The sequence below is a fragment of the Miscanthus floridulus genome, chromosome 3, assembly GCF_019320115.1.
Source record: "Miscanthus floridulus cultivar M001 chromosome 3, ASM1932011v1, whole genome shotgun sequence".
NCBI lineage: Eukaryota > Viridiplantae > Streptophyta > Magnoliopsida > Poales > Poaceae > Miscanthus > Miscanthus floridulus.
Window position 1 is genome coordinate 67313863 of NC_089582.1, and position 22578 is coordinate 67336440.

Below are 22578 nucleotides of genomic sequence, written 5' to 3' on the forward strand. Positions count from 1 at the left end.
CGACGATATTCTATCGACAATAATCCTTGGTGTCACTTTATTTTCAGTTATGTCGAGTAAGTCTAGCTGAGTACCTTCTCGTACTTAGGGTTTTGTTCCCACTTGTTGTAGATGGGCAGATGTATTACGGCATGTATCAACTGCCTTTATCCTATGATGGGTGATACTTAGGACCATGGGCATGGTGATTCCTTACGTCTCATCTAATGCTTTTGTTAGAGATGATCATCAGCTGGCACTGTACTTGAACTCCGTGTGAGTGTGTGTGGTTTTGAACAAATGGCTTCCGCTGCTTCTATTTGAACTCGATTTGTAATAACTATGTTTAAACTCTGATGTACCTATGATGCGAACTTTTATGTAATATGTGATGGTGACCACTAAACTTATTACGATCTTGGTTGGTATGTGCGTTGGTTTGAAATCCTTCGTGATTTCATGGACTACCGGGTTATACGGGCTTAAGTTTGCTAAATCGTCTGCTCTAGCGGGTGATTTTCTTACTTAATTTCATATAATTGGTCGGTTCTGTTACAACTGGTATCAGAGCATGGTTTAGCGTGTTACTGTTCACAAGTGTATTTAAAACAAAAAGGCGTTTGAACAACGTGAGTTCCAAACTAAAAAGTGTGCCAGTGGTCATATCCTTTATGCCCAGTTAAGGACTCTAGGTGGCTTAATTAAGTACTGACTTGGAGTTCTTGCATCATATTTCTCTTTCGTTGCTCATACAGCGTGCTATTGTATGAGTGCCACTTGTTTGAGTGGTAGTGTATGGATCATTTGCCTCTATGCCTCGGTAAGTGTGAGTTGTGAGAGCATGATCAGATACACCACCGATCTAGGGTGAATGCTTATATGATGCTGGAGTAATTACATGTTCTACGCATATTTTACAAAGGTATCTCATGTGTGGGTATTCCGTCCATTGAGGTGATGCCGTCAATAGGATGATGGTTCGGGTAGTTACTACCATTGTACGCGTATCTAGGGATTCATGTAGAGCATGTAGATAAAAATTTACTGCTTTTATGCATTCATTGGGAATTGGGCTGAAATGAATCTTCTATAGGTACATAACAACGTTATCATGTAGAATGTATTAGATACATATTTGAGAGATCATTTGTATGCCACCGAATTCATCGCTAGAAATTATTTATTTCATAAGTTTGTGAGAACGTACGGCACGTACATACATCATATTACTTGTGCATTTCATTCATGTCATGCATTCCTCTCCTTATAAATTGATTATCTCATTTTGATAAAAGTTGTATCACCTAAAATATGTTCTCACAGGGTAATAATTTTTTTTGCTACAGATGGCCCGCATAAAGCAGACCACCTATAAGTCCACCGGAGGAAGAGCACCTCGACGTCAGTTGGCCCTGAGGGAGCACCACACCACGGACACCTTCTTGAGCGAGTTTGGCATGCTGACCTTGCTTTGGAGAGTGCTCCATAATGTGGGGTACCCAGAGGGTCAAGAGCTGGTGTACTCTTGGAATGAGAGCTAGTTAGCAGAGGATGGACTTGTAGTGGTAGAGATCATAGTTCCAACTCTTGGTGATGCTCCAGAGTGGAATGGTTGGCACTTGGAGTTTGAGGGTCACACTCCTATTGAGGGTGTAGAGGGAGCAGCTTTCCATTTCATTAGGGACATCATGAGCAGATTTCCTAGTGAGCTTGCAGTAGCTCTAGCTGGCACCTTTCCTAGGGATGATCCTTGTGATGCTATTTGGGTTCAGCCTCAGGGAAGTGCTTTGGTCAGAGGTCCAGCTGAGGGATAGGCTAGCGACAACCCTGCTATGAGTGCTATGTTTGCCGCTATCAGAGCGTATCAGGGTCTTGAGTGTACCTACTAGACTTTGACTAACTTGTGTGGTGATGATAAGCTCAAGGTAAGAAAGCAGAAAAGGAAGCAGGCGCATGCTATAGCTAGTTTGCAGGAGCAGTTGGCTGATATGAGCTTACAGCGGGACCAGGCGGTAGAGAGAGGTGATAGAGCTATGCAGCGGGTGCATACGTTGACTTAGGCCAACAACAATGCAGACCACATGATTAGACAGTTGGTTTAGGAAAGGAATGAAGCCTGGAACAAGAGGGACCTTCTGCTATAGAGGGTCGATGAGCTAGAGGAGTACAACGTCAACCTACACAAGTAGTTTCACACGCTCTACCATGGGGTTGGCCCATATGGTCCTCCAGACGCCGCTGGCATGTATGATGACGACGAGGATGAGCCTATAGTTTCACCTGGGGGCGACGGTGATGTCTTCGACCCTGATGACGGCCCCGAGGAGTAGGCTAGTTGCCTTGCGCTAGTGTTTAGGTCCTGTCGCGATGACCTTTCTTTTGTCGGCATGTAACCTAATGTAACTTGTTTCGAACTTATGAGACTTGGCATGTGATTGGAACTTGGCTAGTAATGTGATATCTGAACACATAAAAGTCCAGTGTAGGTATGCTGACAATTTGGTTGTATGGACGCGATGTTTGCATTTGAAGTAATTTAATTAGTGATGTTGTTTTAATTGGGATGCAATTATTGTGCCTCTGTTTTATTGTATGAATTTATTCTCTCCAGTAAATTCAGTACGACATAATTTTTCATTCACTCACAATTATTACCTGAGGAGGTGGGTTGGTGCAGTTGAAAGCCTTCATTCCTTTTGGCCAGCTGAACGAGACATTCGAAGTAAATAGATCCATGGCACGGTCTATCACTTCCTTCTTTGTTAGACGGTCTGTGTTTTCACGGGTACCATCGTTGTCACCTTTAAAGTCAAATGCCGGGTGGGCCCTCTCTTTGCAGGGTTGGATGCGCCAAACTATGAAACTAGCTGCAACTAGTTCACCCCTAAGCTCCAAGCCTTTACTCAATTCTAGAAGTTCTATTACTTGCTCCATGTCAGCATTGTTGGGTCTCTCTGACCAGTTACTATGGTTAACCGGGATGTGGTGGACATCGCATCGAATCAATGGGTGACTTTGTTTGATATAGAACCATCTAGAGTTCCAACCTTTCAGGGAGGTATTCAGCGGAACGTTGATATATTCGCTGGCCATCCCATCCCTGAGCTGTAGGTACATGTCACCGACCACCTTGGAACCGCTACCCCCCTTCTTCTTCAGACAGAACAAGTGCCTAAAGAGGTTGAAGTGCGGCAGAACACCGAGAAATGCCTCGCAGAAATGGATAAAGATAGAAACATGCAGAATGGTGTTGGGGTGCAGATTACAGAGGCTAATCGACCAAAACTCCATAAGATCCCTCAAAAAAGGGTGGACAGGAAACCCTAATCCTCGCCAGAAATAATCCTCAAATACTATAGCCTCATTAGTATGTGGTGTCGGGAAGGGCTCACCACTAGCTGGCCACCATCTAGCAGTAAGACGGTCGGGGAGAACGCCCGCCGCCACCATCTTATCGAGATCTGCCGCCGACGTCTTCGACGGCACCCACTCCTCATCGCGGCTGGCTCCGATGGCCACTTTCTTCGGCTTTGCGGCTCCTTTTTTCGGCGCCATCTCCTATGTTTTGGTCCTCGGGTTGGAGGCGAATGCTCACGATTGGTGCGGAAGGTGAAGCACAGGGATTGCGAAGGCAGGAAGTAGGGTGGCTTGATAGAGGTAGGAGGCGATGTGTGTGGCGGCGCGGTTATAAAGCACTTCCCCCACTCTGCCTTGACTCTGAGGGTTTTTGGGAAACCGTTCCCGCGATCAGCGTTACATCGATTCCTCCAAAATGGTTTAATGGGCCGCAACTTGGGCTATTGCGTCACAGTAGCCCACGCCGCTCATTTATCGCCGCCACATTCTCCGAATTCTCCGCATTTTAATGAGGCTTAGTAATTGATATTGTACGGCCATTACTCCGAATTTCTAGCCGCGATTTGATTTATCCGATATCTACACTAGAAACATGGGGACTAGCTATCTGCTCGGACGGTTCACTAATTTCTGAGCCTGGCACCATGTGACTACGTCACCTACTGTCAGGCTCGGGGACTAAGTGGACACACTTCACCTTGTGGTGAATGTGCTTGTTTTTTGTCTCGAGGCTACACTCGGGGACTGGCTACCTGCTCAGACGGTTCACTAATTTCTGAGCCTGGCACCATGTGACTACGTCACCTACTGTCAAGCTCGGGGACTAAGTGGGCACACTTCACCTTGCGGTGAATGTGTTTGTTTTTCTAAAAGACTCCGAGCATCCAAAGGATAAACCAGGTATCTTTACCATTGTTTTCAGATTCTAAGTGGGCACACTTCACTTAACCATGCAGGAATTTTTAATTTTGGATTTGAGCTCCTTACACCCTTATGACAAGTCGTGTTCAGAACATACATCGACGATGTTGTATGCTGCTCGGTAGTTTCTCACAACTGCTCGGCAACTCCTTATGGTGGTCGGATCATGATTTGGACAGCTCAGTTTTGGTTCGCACCTGCTCGGTAAGTCTAAAGACGACGTTGCACAACGGGTATAAGGTGCTCGGGGACTAGCTGTGGGGGGTACGACCCTAGATACCCACGGCAGGTTATATGGGCTATGCCTCCAGGGGCGGCCCAGCCTGCAAGAAGGAGACTTGCGGGGCACGATTCTACTCGGCGACCCCCGTAAGGCACGGAGAGGATATCCTGAAGATGTTACGAGATCTGATAGGATATGTACGATCCTATGTTTCTTATAATCTGTTATTACTTTCCGGTTATCTCTCAGATCTAACCGACTTGTAACCTTGCCCCCCAGACTATATAAGGCAGGCAAGGACCCCCTACGAATTCATGGCAAATCATACGATAGCTAATGCAAACCAACAGACCACAGGGGTAAGGTATTACGTCGTACCGACGACCTGAACCTGTATAACTCGTGTGTCTCTGTTGCCTTCTTATTCTTGATTACATGCTCCTTTACCGATCAATCTACCATCGCGGGGTGCCCCTCGGTGGACTGCCGACGATATTCTATCGACAATAATCCTTGGTGTCACTTTATTTTCAGTTATGTCGGGTAAGTCTAGCTGAGTACCTTCTCGTACTTAGGGTTTTGTTCCCACTTGTTGTAGATGGGCAGATGTATTACGGCATGTATCAACTGCCTTTATCCTATGATGGGTGATACTTAGGACCATGGGCATGGTGATTCCTTACGTCTCATCTAATGCTTTTGTTGGAGATGATCATCAGCTGGCACTGTACTTGAACTCCGTGTGAGTGTGTGTGGTTTTGAACAAATGGCTTCCGCTGCTTCTATTTGAACTCGATTTGTAATAACTATGTTTAAACTCTGATGTACCTATGATGCGAACTTTTATGTAATATGTGATGGTGACCACTAAACTTATTACGATCTTGGTTGGTATGTGCGTTGGTTTGAAATCCTTCGTGATTTCATGGACTACCGGGTTATACGGGCTTAAGTTTGCTAAATCGTCTGCTCTAGCGGGTGATTTTCTTACTTAATTTCATATAATTGGTCGGTTCTGTTACAACTGGTATCAGAGCATGGTTTAGCGTGTTACTGTTCACAAGTGTATTTAAAACAAAAAGGCGTTTGAACAACGTGAGTTCCAAACTAAAAAGTGTGCCAGTGGTCATATCCTTTATGCCCAGTTAAGGACTCTAGGTGGCTTAATTAAGTACTGACTTGGAGTTCTTGCATCATATTTCTCTTTCGTTGCTCATACAGCGTGCTATTGTATGAGTGCCACTTGTTTGAGTGGTAGTGTATGGATCATTTGCCTCTATGCCTCGGTAAGTGTGAGTTGTGAGAGCATGATCAGATACACCACCGATCTAGGGTGAATGCTTATATGATGCTGGAGTAATTACATGTTCTACGCATATTTTACAAAGGTATCTCATGTGTGGGTATTCCGTCCATTGAGGTGATGCCGTCAATAGGATGATGGTTCGGGTAGTTACTACCATTGTACGCGTATCTAGGGATTCATGTAGAGCATGTAGATAAAAATTTACTGCTTTTATGCATTCATTGGGAATTGGGCTGAAATGAATCTTCTATAGGTACATAACAACGTTATCATGTAGAATGTATTAGATACATATTTGAGAGATCATTTGTATGCCACCGAATTCATCGCTAGAAATTATTTATTTCATAAGTTTGTGAGAACGTACGGCACGTACATACATCATATTACTTGTGCATTTCATTCATGTCATGCATTCCTCTCCTTATAAATTGATTATCTCATTTTGATAAAAGTTGTATCACCTAAAATATGTTCTCACAGGGTAATAATTTTTTTTGCTACAGATGGCCCGCATAAAGCAGACCGCCTATAAGTCCACCGGAGGAAGAGCACCTCGACGTCAGTTGGCCCTGAGGGAGCACCACACCACGGACACCTTCTTGAGCGAGTTTGGCATGCTGACCTTGCTTTGGAGAGTGCTCCATAATGTGGGGTACCCAGAGGGTCAAGAGCTGGTGTACTCTTGGAATGAGAGCTAGTTAGCAGAGGATGGACTTGTAGTGGTAGAGATCATAGTTCCAACTCTTGGTGATGCTCCAGAGTGGAATGGTTGGCACTTGGAGTTTGAGGGTCACACTCCTATTGAGGGTGTAGAGGGAGCAGCTTTCCATTTCATTAGGGACATCATGAGCAGATTTCCTAGTGAGCTTGCAGTAGCTCTAGCTGGCACCTTTCCTAGGGATGATCCTTGTGATGCTATTTGGGTTCAGCCTCAGGGAAGTGCTTTGGTCAGAGGTCCAGCTGAGGGATAGGCTAGCGACAACCCTGCTATGAGTGCTATGTTTGCCGCTATCAGAGCGTATCAGGGTCTTGAGTGTACCTACTAGACTTTGACTGACTTGTGTGGTGATGATAAGCTCAAGGTAAGAAAGCAGAAAAGGAAGCAGGCGCATGCTATAGCTAGTTTGCAGGAGCAGTTGGCTGATATGAGCTTACAGCGGGACCAGGCGGTAGAGAGAGGTGATAGAGCTATGCAGCGGGTGCATACGTTGACTTAGGCCAACAACAATGCAGACCACATGATTAGACAGTTGGTTTAGGAAAGGAATGAAGCCTGGAACAAGAGGGACCTTCTGCTATAGAGGGTCGATGAGCTAGAGGAGTACAACGTCAACCTACACGAGTAGTTTCACACGCTCTACCATGGGGTTGGCCCATATGGTCCTCCAGACGCCGCTGGCATGTATGATGACGACGAGGATGAGCCTATAGTTTCACCTGGGGGCGACGGTGATGTCTTCGACCCTGATGACGGCCCCGAGGAGTAGGCTAGTTGCCTTGCGCTAGTGTTTAGGTCCTGTCGCGATGACCTTTCTTTTGTCGGCATGTAACCTAATGTAACTTGTTTCGAACTTATGAGACTTGGCATGTGATTGGAACTTGGCTAGTAATGTGATATCTGAACACATAAAAGTCCAGTGTAGGTATGCTGACAATTTGGTTGTATGGACGCGATGTTTGCATTTGAAGTAATTTAATTAGTGATGTTGTTTTAATTGGGATGCAATTATTGTGCCTCTGTTTTATTGTATGAATTTATTCTCTCCAGTAAATTCAGTACGACATAATTTTTCATTCACTCACAATTATTACAGCTTCACTCAATCATTACTTGTTGCTGAAATATGCAGATGACAAATACTCGTTGTACCACTTATGAGGCCGCTGAGACAGGTGGTAATGGTGCTGGGACAGGTGGAAGTGGTGGAAACAATGTCAACAACAATGAGCCCCCCATGAACCGCATTTGCCACCTTGTCCCTCGCTCACCCCAGAGGTGTTCTTCGTATAGTTGCTCAGGAGTCAGCGCAACACAGAACAATCCCAGAAGAACATGGAGGATTTTCTGCGTACCATTGCCAACAATGTTCAACGCGGTAACAATCAGGGTGGTGGCAATGGGGTGAATCAGTACAGTAACTTCAAGGATTTTACGGACACTAGGCCACCAATATTCAAGGAAGCAACAGAACCACTCGATGCTGAAGAATGGATCAACACTATGGAAGATAAATTCCGTGTGTTGAGGCTGACTAAGGTATTGAAAACTGAGTATGCTGCACATCAGCTGCAAGGGCCAGCGGGAATGTGGTGGAAGCACCATCGCACCACCTTCCCTCCAAATGCTCCGATTATGTGGAGAGAGTTCACTGAGGCCTTCCGTGGAGTTTATATTCCACTCGGGCTGACCGAGATGAAGTTAGGAGAGTTCTTGGCATTGAATCAGGGTACCAAAACCATGACGCAATATTTGCATGCTTTCAACAACTTGTGCCGTTATGCTCCCGACATGGTTGACACCGATGCTAAGAGAATTGCTAGTTTCAAAAGAGGACTCAATTCAAAGATGATGAGGCATGTGGGTACCAACACCCGCGCCAGATTCAATGACTTTATCAATGATTGTCTGAAGCAGGAAAAGAACAACAACGCCAGTACCGCAGTCAAGACTCGCAAGAGAGCACTAGAAGGTGGTCCGTCCCAAGCAAGAGCACCTGTGGGAGGTCATCCTCCCTATCATCCATCTGCACCTGGCACTAGGTTCAGGCCACCACAGCAGAGAGGTCAGAATTTTAGGGGACCACAGAAGCCTTACAAGATGGCAGTGCAGTCCAACAAGGCAGCCACAACTATGGTACATGGCAGTTCCAAGGGAGCTATGAGATCTGCTAGTATAGTAAGCGGACCCTGCTACAATTGTGATCAACCTGGCCACTTCTCAAGGTTCTGTCCTTATCTGCCCAAGAAGAAGCAGCAGACCTATACTGCTCGGGTGCATAGTACGACCATGGATGAGATTCCTGAGGGAGAGCCCATAACCGCTGATAAGTTTCCCATCAACCAACACCCTGCAGTTGTTCTATTTGATTCTAGATCATCACATTCTTTTATGAGTCAAGCATTTGCATAGAAACATGAACAACTATGCATAGACTTGGGTTATGGTTACCGTATAAGTTCAGCGGGGGCTGATGTTTTGACCAATCTGATGGTTCGAGGGGCAACCCTTGAATTATGTAGCAAAAAGTTTCGAGAGAACTTGATAGTTATGCCTGGACTAGTTCTGCATGTCATTATAGGGATGAATTGGATGAAGGATTGAGGAGTAGTTATAGATATAGGAAGTTAGGTACTTACCCTTAAGGATCCCTAGGGTGAGGGTACTTTCCAAGTACCATTGCCTCAGAGAACGGACCTTATAAGTGTGACATGTGCTACTGAAGTTATTCCTATTCATCAGATTTCGGTAGTGTGTGAGTTTCTAGATGTATTCCCAGATGAGTTATCTGGTCTTCTGCCAGATAGGGATATTGAGTTTGGAATTGAGTTAATCCCCGAAACAGCTCTGATTTCAAGGAGACCCTATCGGATGCCTCTGGATGAATTAGTTGAGCTAAAGAAGCAACTAGAAGAGTTATCGAGAAAGGGGTTTATTCAGTCAAGCAAGTCTGAATGGGATGTCCTGCCTTGTTTGTGAAGAAGAAAAAAGAGGGCACGTTGAGAATGTGCATGGATTATAGGCCACTTAATGCTGTAACCATCAAGAATAAGTATCCCTTACCTCATATTGATGTTCTGTTTGACCAGTTAGCCAAGGCTAAGGTGTTCTCCAAGGTAGATTTGAGATCTGGTTACCATCAGATCAAGATTAGGCCACAAGATATATCGAAAACCGCATTTTCCACCAGATACGGGTTGTATGAGTATCTTGTCATGTCCTTTGGCTTGACAAATGCTCCTGCATACTTTATGTTTTTGATTAATACAGTTTTCATGCTAGAATTGGATAAGTTTGTGGTTGTGTTCATTGATGACATTCTGGTGTACTCCAAGAACGGGAAGGATCATGAAGAGCATCTGAGAATTGTCTTGACCAGACTTAGAGATCATAAGCTGTATGCTAAGTTTAGCAAGTGCGAATTTTGGTTGAAGAAAGTTCCTTTCCTTGGTCACATTCTGTTAGAAAATAGAGTTTCAGTCGATCCAAGTAAGGTGCAAGAGGTTATGGATTGGAAGGCACCGACCATAGTTCCTAAGGTTAGAAGTTTCTTAGGATTAGCTGGTTATTATCGCCGTTTCATGCCAGATTTCTCAAAGATTGCCAAGCCAATGACAAGTCTGCTATAGAAAGATCACAAGTTCGTGTGGACAGAGGAGTGTGAAGCAGCTTTCCACACCTTGCGGAAACTATTGACCACTGCTCCTATTCTAGCACAACCGGACATTGAGAAACCATTTGATGTGTTTTGCGACGCATCAAAAACTGGATTGGGCTATGTTCTTATGCAAGAAGGAAGAGTCATTGCTTATGCCTCATGTTAGTTGAGAAAGCACAAGGTCAACTATCCGACATATGATCTTGAACTTGCTGCAGTTGTGCATGCCCTAAAAATTTGGAGACATTATCTACTTGGTGATATGTGCAATATTTTCACAGATCACAAGAGTCTTAAGTACATCTTTACCCAACCAGAGCTGAACATGGGACAGCGAAGATGGTTAGAATTGATCAAAGATTACAACTTGAATGTGCAGTATCATCCTGGAAAGGCCAATGTAGTGGCAGAGGCTTTGAGTAGAAAGTCACATTGCTTGAATGTGCAGCCATTACTTGAAGATGGGTTCGACCTGATGCATCCCGCTATGTTACATAGTATTCAGATTAGTTGCTCTTTGGAGAGTAAGATAATAGAAGGCCAAAAAATAGACAAGGGAATATTTCACATCAAAGAGAAAATAAAAGAAGAGCTGTCTAAGCACTTTAGAGTGGATGAACAGGGCGTGTTGTGGTTTGATGACCGTCTTGTAGTTCCCAAGGATCGAGAGCTTAAGAATAAACTCATGGATGAAGCTCACCTTTCTAAGCTATCTATCCATCTGGGAAGTAGTAAGATGTATCAAGAACTAAGACCTCATTATTGGTGGACCAAGATGAAGAAAGAAGTTACAGCCTATGTTGCCAGATGTGACACGTGTTGTAGAGTGAAAGCTATTCATATGAAACCTGCCAGTTTGTTGCAACCTTTGTCCGTACCTAGTTGGAAGTGGGATGATATAAGTATGGATTTTATCTCGGGTTTGCCCACTACTTAAAAGGGACATGATTCAATTTGGGTGATTGTGGATCGTCTTATCAAGACCGCTCATTTCTTACCTGTCAAGACAGATTATCGACCACCTCAATATGCCGAGAAGTATATTGCAGAAATTGTAAGGTTGCATGGTATACCAAAGACTATAGTATCTGATAGAGGGCCATAGTTCACAGCTCACTTTTGGGAACATTTGCACAAAGGCTTGGGAACTAGTTTGATTCGTAGTACCGCTTATCATCCTTAGACAGATGGTCAGACTGAACGAGTTAATGCTATTCTAGAGGATATGTTAAGAGCCTATGTGTTGTCTTCTAGGGGTTCATGGGAGTCATGGTTACCTTTAGCTGAGTTTGCTTACAATAACAGTTATCAAGAAAGCATCAAGATGGCTCCATTCGAAGCTTTGTATGGCAGAAAATGTAGAACACCACTGAATTGGGTTGAGCCAGGAGAAAGAAGGTATTATGGTATTGACTTTGTAGAAGAGGCCGAGAAGAAAGTTCATATTATTCAACAAAATATGAAGGCAGCCCAATCACATCAGAAAAGTTATGCAGATAGAAGAAGGAGACCCCTTGTGTTTGAAGTTGGTGACTATGTTTATCTGAAGGTCACGCCAATGAAGAAGAAACGGTTTGGAGTCCGAAGACAGCTTGCCGCAAGATTCGTAGGACCATACAAGATCTTGGAAAGAAGGGGTCTAGTAGCTTATAAGTTAGAGTTACCTAAAACAATGAGTACCGTCTTCCCAGTTTTCCTTGTATCACAACTCAAGAAGTGTTTGTGTGTTCTGGAGGAAAGAATAGAACCTCGAGGCATCAAACTCAAATCAAATTTGGTGTATCGTGAGCAACCGGTCCGTGTGTTAGACACTAAAGAACGTGCTACTCGGAATAGTGTGGTGAAAACATACAAGATACAGTGGAATCATCATGATGAGGGGGATGCAACTTGGGAAATGGGAGAATATCTACAAAAAGCTTATGAAGATTTTTATAACAAATGGTCCGTAACCCAAATCTCGGGATGAGATTTTTATAAGGGGGGAGGGCTATAACACCCTGGTGTTATGCAAGCATTTAGGCACTGCAAATCATGCATATTATGCATCATGCCTAATCATGTAAATAATAACTGAAATAATGCTTTGAAATATATGAAACATGCTCGTGAAACATGAATGTTGCATACACTTGTTTAGAGTTATTTTTGCCCTAATTATGCTTGCTAGGCTAATAAAACATGTTTGGCTATAATTGTAAATCATCTAGAATTATTTAGCACAATTTTTGGAGCAAAGTTTGTATTCAAACTTTTGACAAAATATGCTTTTGAATTTTTTATTGAAAATGGTAAAAAATCCTCCCTATTTAGCTTTTACTTCCCAATTCAAAATCTATGCAAAATTTTTAGTTGGTCCCTAAAGCAAAGTTGTAGAGAATAAATTTTTGAGCAACTTTTATTTTTGGGCCAAAGTTTGAAACTGCTTTGAAATTGCTCAAAATTGGCATTGAATGAAATAGGAATAGAAAATAATTTGAAAAAAATATCATTTCACCTTAGTGGGCCTCGCGCCTCGCTTTTGGCCCAGCCGCACAGGCCGGCCCAGCCTACCTCCGCGCCGCACTCCTACTCCCGCGCGCTGCGCCCGACCGGCACTAGAGCGTGCACACCGCGTGGCCGCCATGCGTCGGCTAGTTTGCCGCGTGGCACCACCGGCTTGCCCCGCGCCCCTCCTGTCGCGCCTACACCCGCCGCACCGCGTCGGCCACCCCCTCCTCCATCTCATTTGCTTCCTCTCTTTAGCCAGCGCAAGCAGCAGCAGCACACGCACCCGCCACCGCACGCACAAGCGCCATCGTGGGCGTTGGCCGTTTCGGCCGCTCCTGTTCACCAGGGCTAGCTCCATCTTGCCCTGAGCACCGCCTCCACCTCACGTACCTCGGGCTCGCGTTGCTTTACCGTGGTAAGCTCCCCTTCCTCGGGAATCGCTCACCGGAGCATGGCCGAGCTCACCGGAGAGCTCCGCTCCCATGGACACCTCCTCTCCGCTCCACCTCTCTCCTTCCTTTCGCGCGCGTGAGCACCGCCTTGCCCTCGCGAATTTCGTGTGCGCCTCCCCATGCCTTGCCGTGGTCGGAGTAGGCATACCACCGACGAGCCGCGCCACCGCTCTGCCATGCGCGCCGTCGAGCTCCCTTCCGAGCTCCTCTAGTGCCCGATCTTGGCGTACCGGGTCCGCCTCGTTGCGGGGAGCCCCTGGTGGTGACCTCACCGCCAGCGAGCTCACCGGCGGCGAAAGCCGGCCGATCAGCGACGGCCCCTGCTCGGCTCCGGCTGACGCGTGGGCCCGAATTGGCCACGGGTCTCGCCTGGCAGCACCTCTGGGTGCACTGCACTGGGTGCACCTAGCAGTTTTGGGTCGGTAGAATTTCAGTTTTAAAGAAAATAATTTCAAAAATTGATTTAAAAAGCTTGTAAAATGTATATCTCGAGTTATATTGCTCCAAAATTGATGAAACAAATTTTGTTGTGTTCCTTGTCACCAGATCTACATGATTAAAATATTGTATGTCATTTTTGAGATACTTTAATATAGGGCTTTATTTAATTCTTGATGTTGCTGATATCTTGTGAAATGTTTAGTAAATCCTATATGTATCAGAAAATTTTGATTCCAATTTGGTTGATCTATTCTTGAGATGTACTTTCTGTGAAAAATATGTCATGCATGTTATGTGGAAAATATGGCTAGGTAGGTTATGTGTATTAATTGCTGATTTCTTGTAAAATTGCTAGGGCTAAAAATATGAATAATACATGTAGGTGAAACTTTTTGTATAGTGATTGTATGCTATGAAGATCATGGGAAAAATACTAAATATGTTGTTTGACACTTTTCATAATACAAAGTATTTTCATGCTCATATTTAGGTCCAAGCTTTTCATTTTTGTGTAGGCTATTCCACTTATCCAAATGCCATAAAATTTTGATGGTAGACTACTTAGTGTAGTACTGTGTTATGGTAATTTTCTAAGATTTTTCTATGCTATAAAAATAGATGTTGCTATTCAAACCTATTATTAATTAGGGTTTAATCAAATGTTGCTTTATGCATGATTAAGAAATTAGTGAAGCTTTGGTGTATCTTTGAAGCATTTAATGAGATGTGTTGACTTAGCATATTAGTAGTAGAAGAGAATGCAGTAGATGACATGTGCTTGTAGTGCATGTTCTTGGATGATGTTGACTACCTTGTATGAGATTTGTATTATACTCTCCCCATTGAAGCGAATCATGCTCATCTACCTTGCATGCAAGCATATTCATTGTGTTCATTTCATCCGATGCACCTTTTGCATAAGCACTTACGCACCTGCATCATACAGGATCGTAAACCAAGAGCCCAGTCATCATACCCGAGGAGCAGCTCGAGGTGCAGCCGCAAGAAGTGACCGAAGCAGACGAGGAGGACGTTGAGGAACTTCCGGAGTGCCCCGATCACCGCCCAAGCTCCTTCGAGAGAGGCAAGCTTAGGAGCATTTTTCTCCCCGGTTTGCGATTATTAATTAATGCTTTACTTTAATTGATGCATTACGTTCAGGAGTTATTTGCAACCATTGCTGCATTATACCTTGTCTACCTTTGTTATACTATATCGTTGTTACCCTGGTATCCGCAGTCGAGTCAATGCTTAGCTGGCTTAGACCGATAGAAGTCGAGTGATTTCCTGTCACCTGCGAGCTATAGGTGGTTACCTGGATCTGCTCGGATAACTATGTAGTCATGGTATAACTAAGTGTTAATTTAAAGTTGAGACCGAATGAAGACTTATAGGGTTTTGGACTGTAGTGCTTTCCGTCTGTGTCGATTAAGGACCGACCGTTGTTGGGCGTCGGGTCATGTTGAACACATGCCTTACATTTAGCTAACCAAATAATGTACCTTTCGACCACGAAGCTGGGAGATTATTCGGGCCGAGTGGATTGCCCGCAGCACACTGTACCGGAGCAGGTGTGGTAGGACATGGGGGCGCGATGATAAGACCGAAAGGCAGTCGGTCGGCCCCCGGGTACATGTGGTTCCTGGCAAACTCGAGATTATTTTTCCTAGATAGTTGACTCGGTGACCGATACCTCACTTTAGCAGGTGAGTGAGGTTTGCATAAGGAATAAATTACCAGCTAGTTAATAATCAATTCAAATCGCCATCGTTCACTGGATAGTGAACACTTGACTTGAGTTACTTCATCGTAGTAATGTTGATGGAACACTTGGACAATTATAATGGATATGACATTATGGAAGTTGTTAATGATCATTGGTTATCATTATTTGCTTAATCACATGCTTTCTCTAGTATAGATGCAAATGTAGTCGACAGGTTAATAATAATTAACTTGATAATAATGCTTATGGAAAGGTTCTTGAAATGCTAAAAATGCCTTTTTGCAATTGAGTCAGCTACCCTACTATAAAGTCCTTCATAATCCTTGGTGTCACTTTATTTTCGGTTATGTCAGGTAAGTATAGCTGAGTACCTTCTCGTACTCAGGGTTTTGTTCCCACTTGTTGCAGATAGGCAGATGTATTACGGCTACTGTATCAACTGCCTTTATCCTGCGATGGGTGATACTTAGGACCATGGGCATGGTCATTCCTTACGTCTCATCTAATGCTTTTGTTGGAGATGATCATCAGCTGGCACTGTACTTGAACTCCGTGTGAGTGTGTGTTGTTTTGAACAAATGGCTTCCGCTACTTCTATTTGAACTCGGTTTGTAATAACTATGTTTAAACTCCGATGTACTTGTGATGCGAACTTTTATGTAAATATGTGATGGTGAGCGCTAAACTTATTATGATCTTGGCTGGTATGTACATTGGTTTGAAATCCTTCGTGATTTCACAGACTACCAGGTTATACGGGCTTAAGTTTGCTAAATCGTCTGCTCTGGCGGGTGATTTTCTTACTTAATTTCATATAATTGGTCGGTTCTGTTACATCGTCCCTAGCCGAACAACATAAAAACACTCGAATAAAAACCTCGCAACATGGAACAACTTGCTGCAACATAAGACTGAAACAGCCGAAACATTTAGAACATATTATTGCAACATTTATATGAGCATATGAAACATCTAGATCAGAACGATTGCAACATAAGTCTAGAAACAGGTAAAACCTTTTGAGCAAATGCTTGCAACGTGCCCCTAAAATACTTGCAACATGTGCAATATCTCCCAATCTACTTTTGCAATATCAAGATAAAGGAATGCAACATACTTTCTGAAACGTCTGAAACTCTTGAAAGATGCATTTGCAATATAGGTCCACTCTGCCATGGTGTCTTCATCCGACACCATGGGAGACGATGGCATGGCCGGCTACAACCTTCTCCCAGTGGTGCTGGGGTGGTCATGATGGTGCACGCCATGGCCGTGATGGTTGAGTGTGGATTGAGCGTATGGCGGTGGTTGGCCACGACGGATGGCTGCGCCGAAGCGGAGTGGGGTGCTTGGAGGCTGAGGGGATGGTCGGTCGGAGATGGAGTGGATGGCACGCGGAGGTGGAGCAGGCGTGGGGTGGCGTAGGATGGGTGCGTGGCAGGGGATGGCGGAGTGCGTAGCCAGGCGCAAGATGGGGCCTGTGATGGCGGTGTCAGGCTGCTAGGCGCACGCGGCGCGCCCAAGATGGGGCCCGTGGTGGCAGTGTGAGGCGGCTGGGCAAATGCGGCGCGTGCAGGGTTAGCCGCCATGGCCAGCGGAGTGAACCAAGTAGTTTTTTTTGGAGGAGCACGCGAGGTGGAATGGGGGAGGGGGGCGGGGAGTGGGTGATTGGCCGAGTGGATGACCAAAAGCGGTCAAGTGGATGACCAAAGCAGTCAGCGGAGCGGCCAGTGATAGAAGTATTATTGTTCTCCTAGGTGGCCTATGAACCGTGACAGCAGTAGACATCCATGGATGGATCTCGGTAGTACTTGTGAAATAGTAGGACGCTTGATCAATAGGTCAGATCGAACACAAAATCAAGCATCTTAGCACAAGTTTACAAATGAAGCACGCCGCATAGACCGCATGGGATTGCATACACAATATTATGTCCGCTCACTAATTTACAAGAGGATCTTAATGTGACATTTGTTTATTCTTCATTTCCATATGTGATGATGACGGCACTCTTCAGCAATTACTATAGGATGTATGGGTTGAAATGATGATAGTAGGGTCTCTGCACATAGCTATCGTAGCAACATCCACTCGGCTTAGCAGCAGCAGCATCCATCACACGACTGTGTGGTCCCCTTCTCGCCGGCGTCCTTCGCTGGAGCCGAGAACGATGCCCTGAATAGAAATCAAACGCACACACGCACACAACGCGACACAGAGGAGCACGGTGTTTTTTAGTGCCACCTAGAACTGCAGCCTTTTTGGACTATATTGACTCAATATATATAGACTCCATTACATGGCCAAAGCCACCATGCCCGCTAAACCTGCGCACCACACGATCTCCTATCGGCCCGCGCCATCCCACGAACGAGCTCATGTAGGGCGTAGTCACCACTACAAAACGAAAGAAACAGAGCACCACCACATGAACTTTGCATGCGTCTGGCGGCTACAAACGCGCCATGACCAATTGTGATCAGACCCACTTATTCTAACTAACAAAACACCAGATAACTAAGGAGACTAACCGAGTCTAGATTATGCAACAATCTCCCCCTAAGACTGACTCGGTTTACCTCAAACTGACAACGCCAATCTTGGACCGAAGTTCACTGAATCGCGTGTGCCCAAGTGACTTCGTCAGAACATCCACGAGCTGCTCCTCAGTGCTCACGTGATCGACGCAGATATTCCCATTCTCCACACATTCATGAATGAAACGATATTTGGTGTCAATGTGCTTACTTCTGTCATGTAAAATGGGATTTCTGCTCAGCGCAATAGCAGACTGATTGTCCATCTTTAGTATCGTCGGCTGGGCTTTGATGCCGGTGATATCTCTCAGCAACCGCACGAGCCACATGGCCTGACATGCTCCTGCAGCGCCCTCCATGTACTCAGCTTCGCACGTCGACAGGGCCACCATCTTCTGCTTCTGAGATTGCCAAGACACAGGCATGTCTCCGAGGAAGAAGATGACGCCGCTCGTGCTTGTCCTCTCATCGATGTCCCCCAAGTCGTTGTCGCTATACCCTATCAGTGAGTATCCCATCACCTTGTTATCGATGTCGCAACACTTGGAGTAGACGATGCCGTAGTCGACTATGCCGGCGATGTAGCGCAAAATGTGCTTGATGGCGACCAAATGCTCCTGATGTGGCTTCTCCATGAAGTGGCTCATGTAGCCAACCACGCATGTGATGTTGGGCCTTGTATGTACCAGATAGCACAGACTCCCCACCAGGCTCCTGTACATCGTCGTATCGACCTTCGACGTTGAGCTCTTTGCCGAGAGCTTCAACTGAACCTCCATCGGTGCGTGACAGGGGTTGCACGCCCCCATCCCTGCCTTATCCAGCAGCTTCCGAGCATATGCAGCTTGCCCAAGCTTGATGGCGTCCTCGCCTTGCTTGACCTCCAGCCCGAGGTAGAACGACAGAAGCCTGAGGTTGCTCATCCGGAATAGACGCGACATCTGCTCCTTGAATGAATCCATATCCGCTAGCCTTGCTCCAGTGATCATCAGGTCGTCAACGTAGATGCCCACCCCCACTCATGAAGTCAGCGTGCCTTTGGTGTACATGCCATGCTCACTGGTGCATTTGGTGAACCCTAGCTCGCATAGGCTGCAGTCCTGCTTCGCGCTCCACGCCCTCGGTGCTTGGCGAAGCCCGTATAGAGCCTTCTTCAACCTCAAGACCTTGCCTTCATGTCCTGCTACAACAAACCCCGGCAGCTACCGGACGTATACCTCTTCCTTCAACTCACCGTTCAAGAATGCCGACTTCACATCCATGTGATGGACAAGCCAGCGCCATTGAGCAGCAACTACAAGCAGCATCCGCACGGACTCCATCCATGCAACAGGAGCGAACACCTCATCATAGTCGATCCCCGGCTGCTGAATATACCCCTTGGCGATGATCCGTGCCTTGTGCTTGATGACGACGCCGTGCTCATCACGCTTTAGCTTGTACACCCATTTGAGGCCGATTGGGCAGTGACCAGGCGGGAGATCGACCAGTGCCCATGTCTTGTTCTCTTCAATAGACGTCATCTCCTCCACCATAGCCTTTCGCCAACGCACGTCCCTGCGTGCTTCCTCAAACGTTGCTGGCTCGTCATCACCAATGGCGAGTAGCAGTTCCTTGTCGACCACGAACTCCCGCTCTACTAAGCCAAGAGTATCCGCTGGACCAAGCATGTTGTCCAGTGCTCTGAACCACAGAGGTGTGTCGTCGTCGTGATCGTCGTTGATGTCCGGAGCAGTCGGCGGCAAGACAAATTCTATTGGCGCACCAGCCACAGCAGGGGCTCCAACCCTACTGGGCGTGCGCATTGGTGTCGATGGCGACCCTGGTGTAGGCGCCACATCGTCGATGCCCACCGCAGACTATGTGTTCGCCATGCTCCCTTGCTGTGGACCAGCGACGACTTCGTGGCGAAGCGTGACAGTCGTGTACTCAACGTGGAACGGCTTGATGTCCTGCTTGCTGGGCTCACCGACGCTGCTCCAATCCCATGCTCTGCCTTCATCGAACACCACATCGTGCGAGATGGTCACACGCCTAGTGTCTGGGTTGAAGAAGCGGTATGCCTTGGACCCCGGCTCGTACCTGATGAACACCATCGGCATACTCCGGTCATCCAGCTTCAGTTGATGCCTGCCGGCCACCTTCACATGTGCCGCACATCCAAACACATGGAAGAAGTGAACTGAGGGCTTTGCACCATACCAGACCTCGTATGGAGTTTTCCCTTCGACGCTCCTCATCGGCGACCGATTGAGGATGAAGACAGCTATGGCAACCGCCTCCCCCCACAACCAGCTCGACATGCCTTTCGCCTTGAGCATGCTCCTAGCCATCCCAAGCACCGTCTGGTTCCGCCTCTCCACCACACCGTTCTGTTGAGGAGTGTACGACATGGTGAGATGACGGTCGATGCCCTGCTCGGCACAGTAGTCGATGAACGCGCGTGCCGTGAACTTGCCCCCACGATCTGTGTGGAGCGTGCCCATCCTCCTCCCCGCTTCGGCTTCGGTGCGCGCCTGGAGTTGGATGATGGCCGATGCCGCTTGATCCTTTGACGCCAGCGGCACAAGCCACATGTACCTGCTCTTGTCGTCGACCACGAGGAGAAAACTCTGCTTCCCTCCTAGTGTCTCCGATGTGATCGGCCTGCACAGGTCTGCGTGCATGAGCTCCAACGGATGCGACGCACGGTACCTGCTGGCTGTTGGGAATGGTCGACATGGTCGATCGGTGATAGACCACGCACCATGCCACCCTTGGATAGTGCGCGAAGCCCCTGGAATCTGAGATGTCCGAACCTGGCATGCCATTGCTAGGCCACCTCAGTGCTTCGCTCGGCAAGGCACACTGGCTACGCGATGTCGATGTCGAGGAAGTACAGCCGGCTTGCCGAATGCTTCACCATCACCAGCAAACGGCTCCTCTGATCCCAAATCCATAGGATCCCCTTCTTGATCCATACCTCGTGATCATCCTCATTGAGCTGCCCTAGGCTGACGATGTTCGCCGTCAACTTGGGAATGTGGTAGATGTCGAACAGCAGACGGTGTTCCCCATTCTTGCACTTGAAGAGGACCGTACCACGGCCCTCGATGGCGACCATGGAGCCATCGCCGAACCGCATGGTGCCACGGATGCCAGTGTCGAGCTCGGAGAAGAACGCGCGCTGGCCCGTCATATGGTTCATCGCGCCAGTGTCGAGGATCCGACGCGTGCACCCATCGTCGCCCTTCTTGCCGAGCTGAACAAATAGCTTGTTCTCATGGAGGTGGATCTCCTATGCAACGCCTAAGGGTTGAGGCGCTACGGTGCTCGGTGTAGCCAGAGCCACCAGCGCAACGGGAGTTGGCTCCTCGTCTGCGAAGGTCCACCGCGCACTGCCTCCTCCGTCGATCTGAACCGACAGATCGCCATCTGCAGCTGGGGGAGTCGAACTCGCCGGCGGCGGCATTGTTGGGGAAGGAGTGCAGTCGAGGGAGGCCACACCCTGCATCAGTGCTCCCTCCATGGGCTCTTCTTGGGCTTGGGCCACATGGGCTGCTTCGTCCACTTCTTCTTGCGGCACTCGCGGGCCCAGTGCCTGGTCTTGCCACAGTAGGCGCACTCATCGCCGGCGAGCTTCTTCTTCTTCCCGTCGCCGCCGGGGGAAGACTTGGAACTGCCACCGCCTTCTTGGCCCTTCGGCGCTCCGTGGCCATGCCCACGCCTCTGGTTAGATGACAGAGGCCATCCACCTCTAGAAGCGCCTACGCCCGAGAGTTGTAGCCGAGACACAACCCGCGCCACAAGCTCCTCCTCCGTGTGGTTGAGGCGCGCAGTGGACGAGCCTGAACCTCCCCCGAGATCGTGCCCGTCGTCCGCTGCCTTGAGTCTGCCTGTGACCTCCTCGATCGAGAGCTCGTTGATGTCGAGGAGCGTCTCGATCGATATCACGAGTTGCCTGTACCTCGGTCATGCGACGCGGAGGTATTTGGCCACCACCTTCGGCTCCGGTTTGGGATCCCCAAGGATCGCCAGGCGCTGCACGAGATTAGACAGGCGTAGGGCAAAATCCTCGACGTACTCACCATCACGGAAACCAATCTGCTCATACTCCGCCTGAAGACTTTGTGCCGTCAACTTCCGCACTCGATCGTCGCCGATGCGCATCGTCCGGATTGCTTCCCATGCCTCCTTTGTCGATGGCTTGGTCGCCAGTGTCGGCACCATCTCCTGGGGCACGCCGGAGCAAATGGCCTCCAGCGCGGAACTGTCGTCGTGGAAGTTGACGTCCTCGTCCTCGATCGCATCCCAGAGATACCGGGATTGCACCTTCAGCTTAATGAGCAACGACCACGAGTCGTAGTTGGTTTTCGTGAGCTGCGGCCTGTTGCCGGAGCTCGACGTCTCCCGCACGGCGCGCTCGACGACGGCTTCCCATGGATGCACTGGGCGCGATCGGCGTCCACCATGGGTTTGTGAACGGCGCCGCAGTGAACGGCTCCGAGACGACGATCGCTGTGGCGTGTGGCTTTGTGACGCCATCGAGATGAACCTGGTCCCTCCTTTAACCGGCTCTGATACCAGTTGTGGTCCCCTTCTCACCGACGTCCTTCGTCGGAGCCGAGAACGACGCCCTGCACAGAAATCAAACACACGCACACAACGCGAACAGAGGAACACGATGTTTTTTTTGTGCCGCCTAGAACTGCAGCCTTTTCTGGACTATTAACTCAATATATACAGACTTCATTACACGGCCAAAGCCACCATGCCCGCTAAACCTGC

General features: G+C 47.4%; 2 protein-coding genes across 2 annotated transcripts; one reads left to right on the forward strand and one right to left on the reverse strand.

Annotated features, from left to right (window-relative positions):
• Nucleotides 1-7842: 7842 nt before the first annotated feature.
• On the forward strand, nucleotides 7843-8919 carry LOC136543851 (uncharacterized). The gene has a single exon (XM_066536188.1). The coding sequence runs from the start codon at nucleotides 7843-7845 to the stop codon at nucleotides 8917-8919; it is 1077 nt and encodes a 358-aa protein (XP_066392285.1).
• A 12384-nt stretch (nucleotides 8920-21303) lies between these two features.
• Nucleotides 21304-22335, reverse strand: LOC136543853 (uncharacterized). Its single transcript, XM_066536189.1, has 2 exons — nucleotides 21848-22335; nucleotides 21304-21751 (listed from the first exon to the last, which is right to left on the reverse strand). The coding sequence occupies exons 1-2, from the start codon at nucleotides 22333-22335 to the stop codon at nucleotides 21304-21306; spliced, it is 936 nt and encodes a 311-aa protein (XP_066392286.1).
• Nucleotides 22336-22578: the final 243 nt, after the last annotated feature.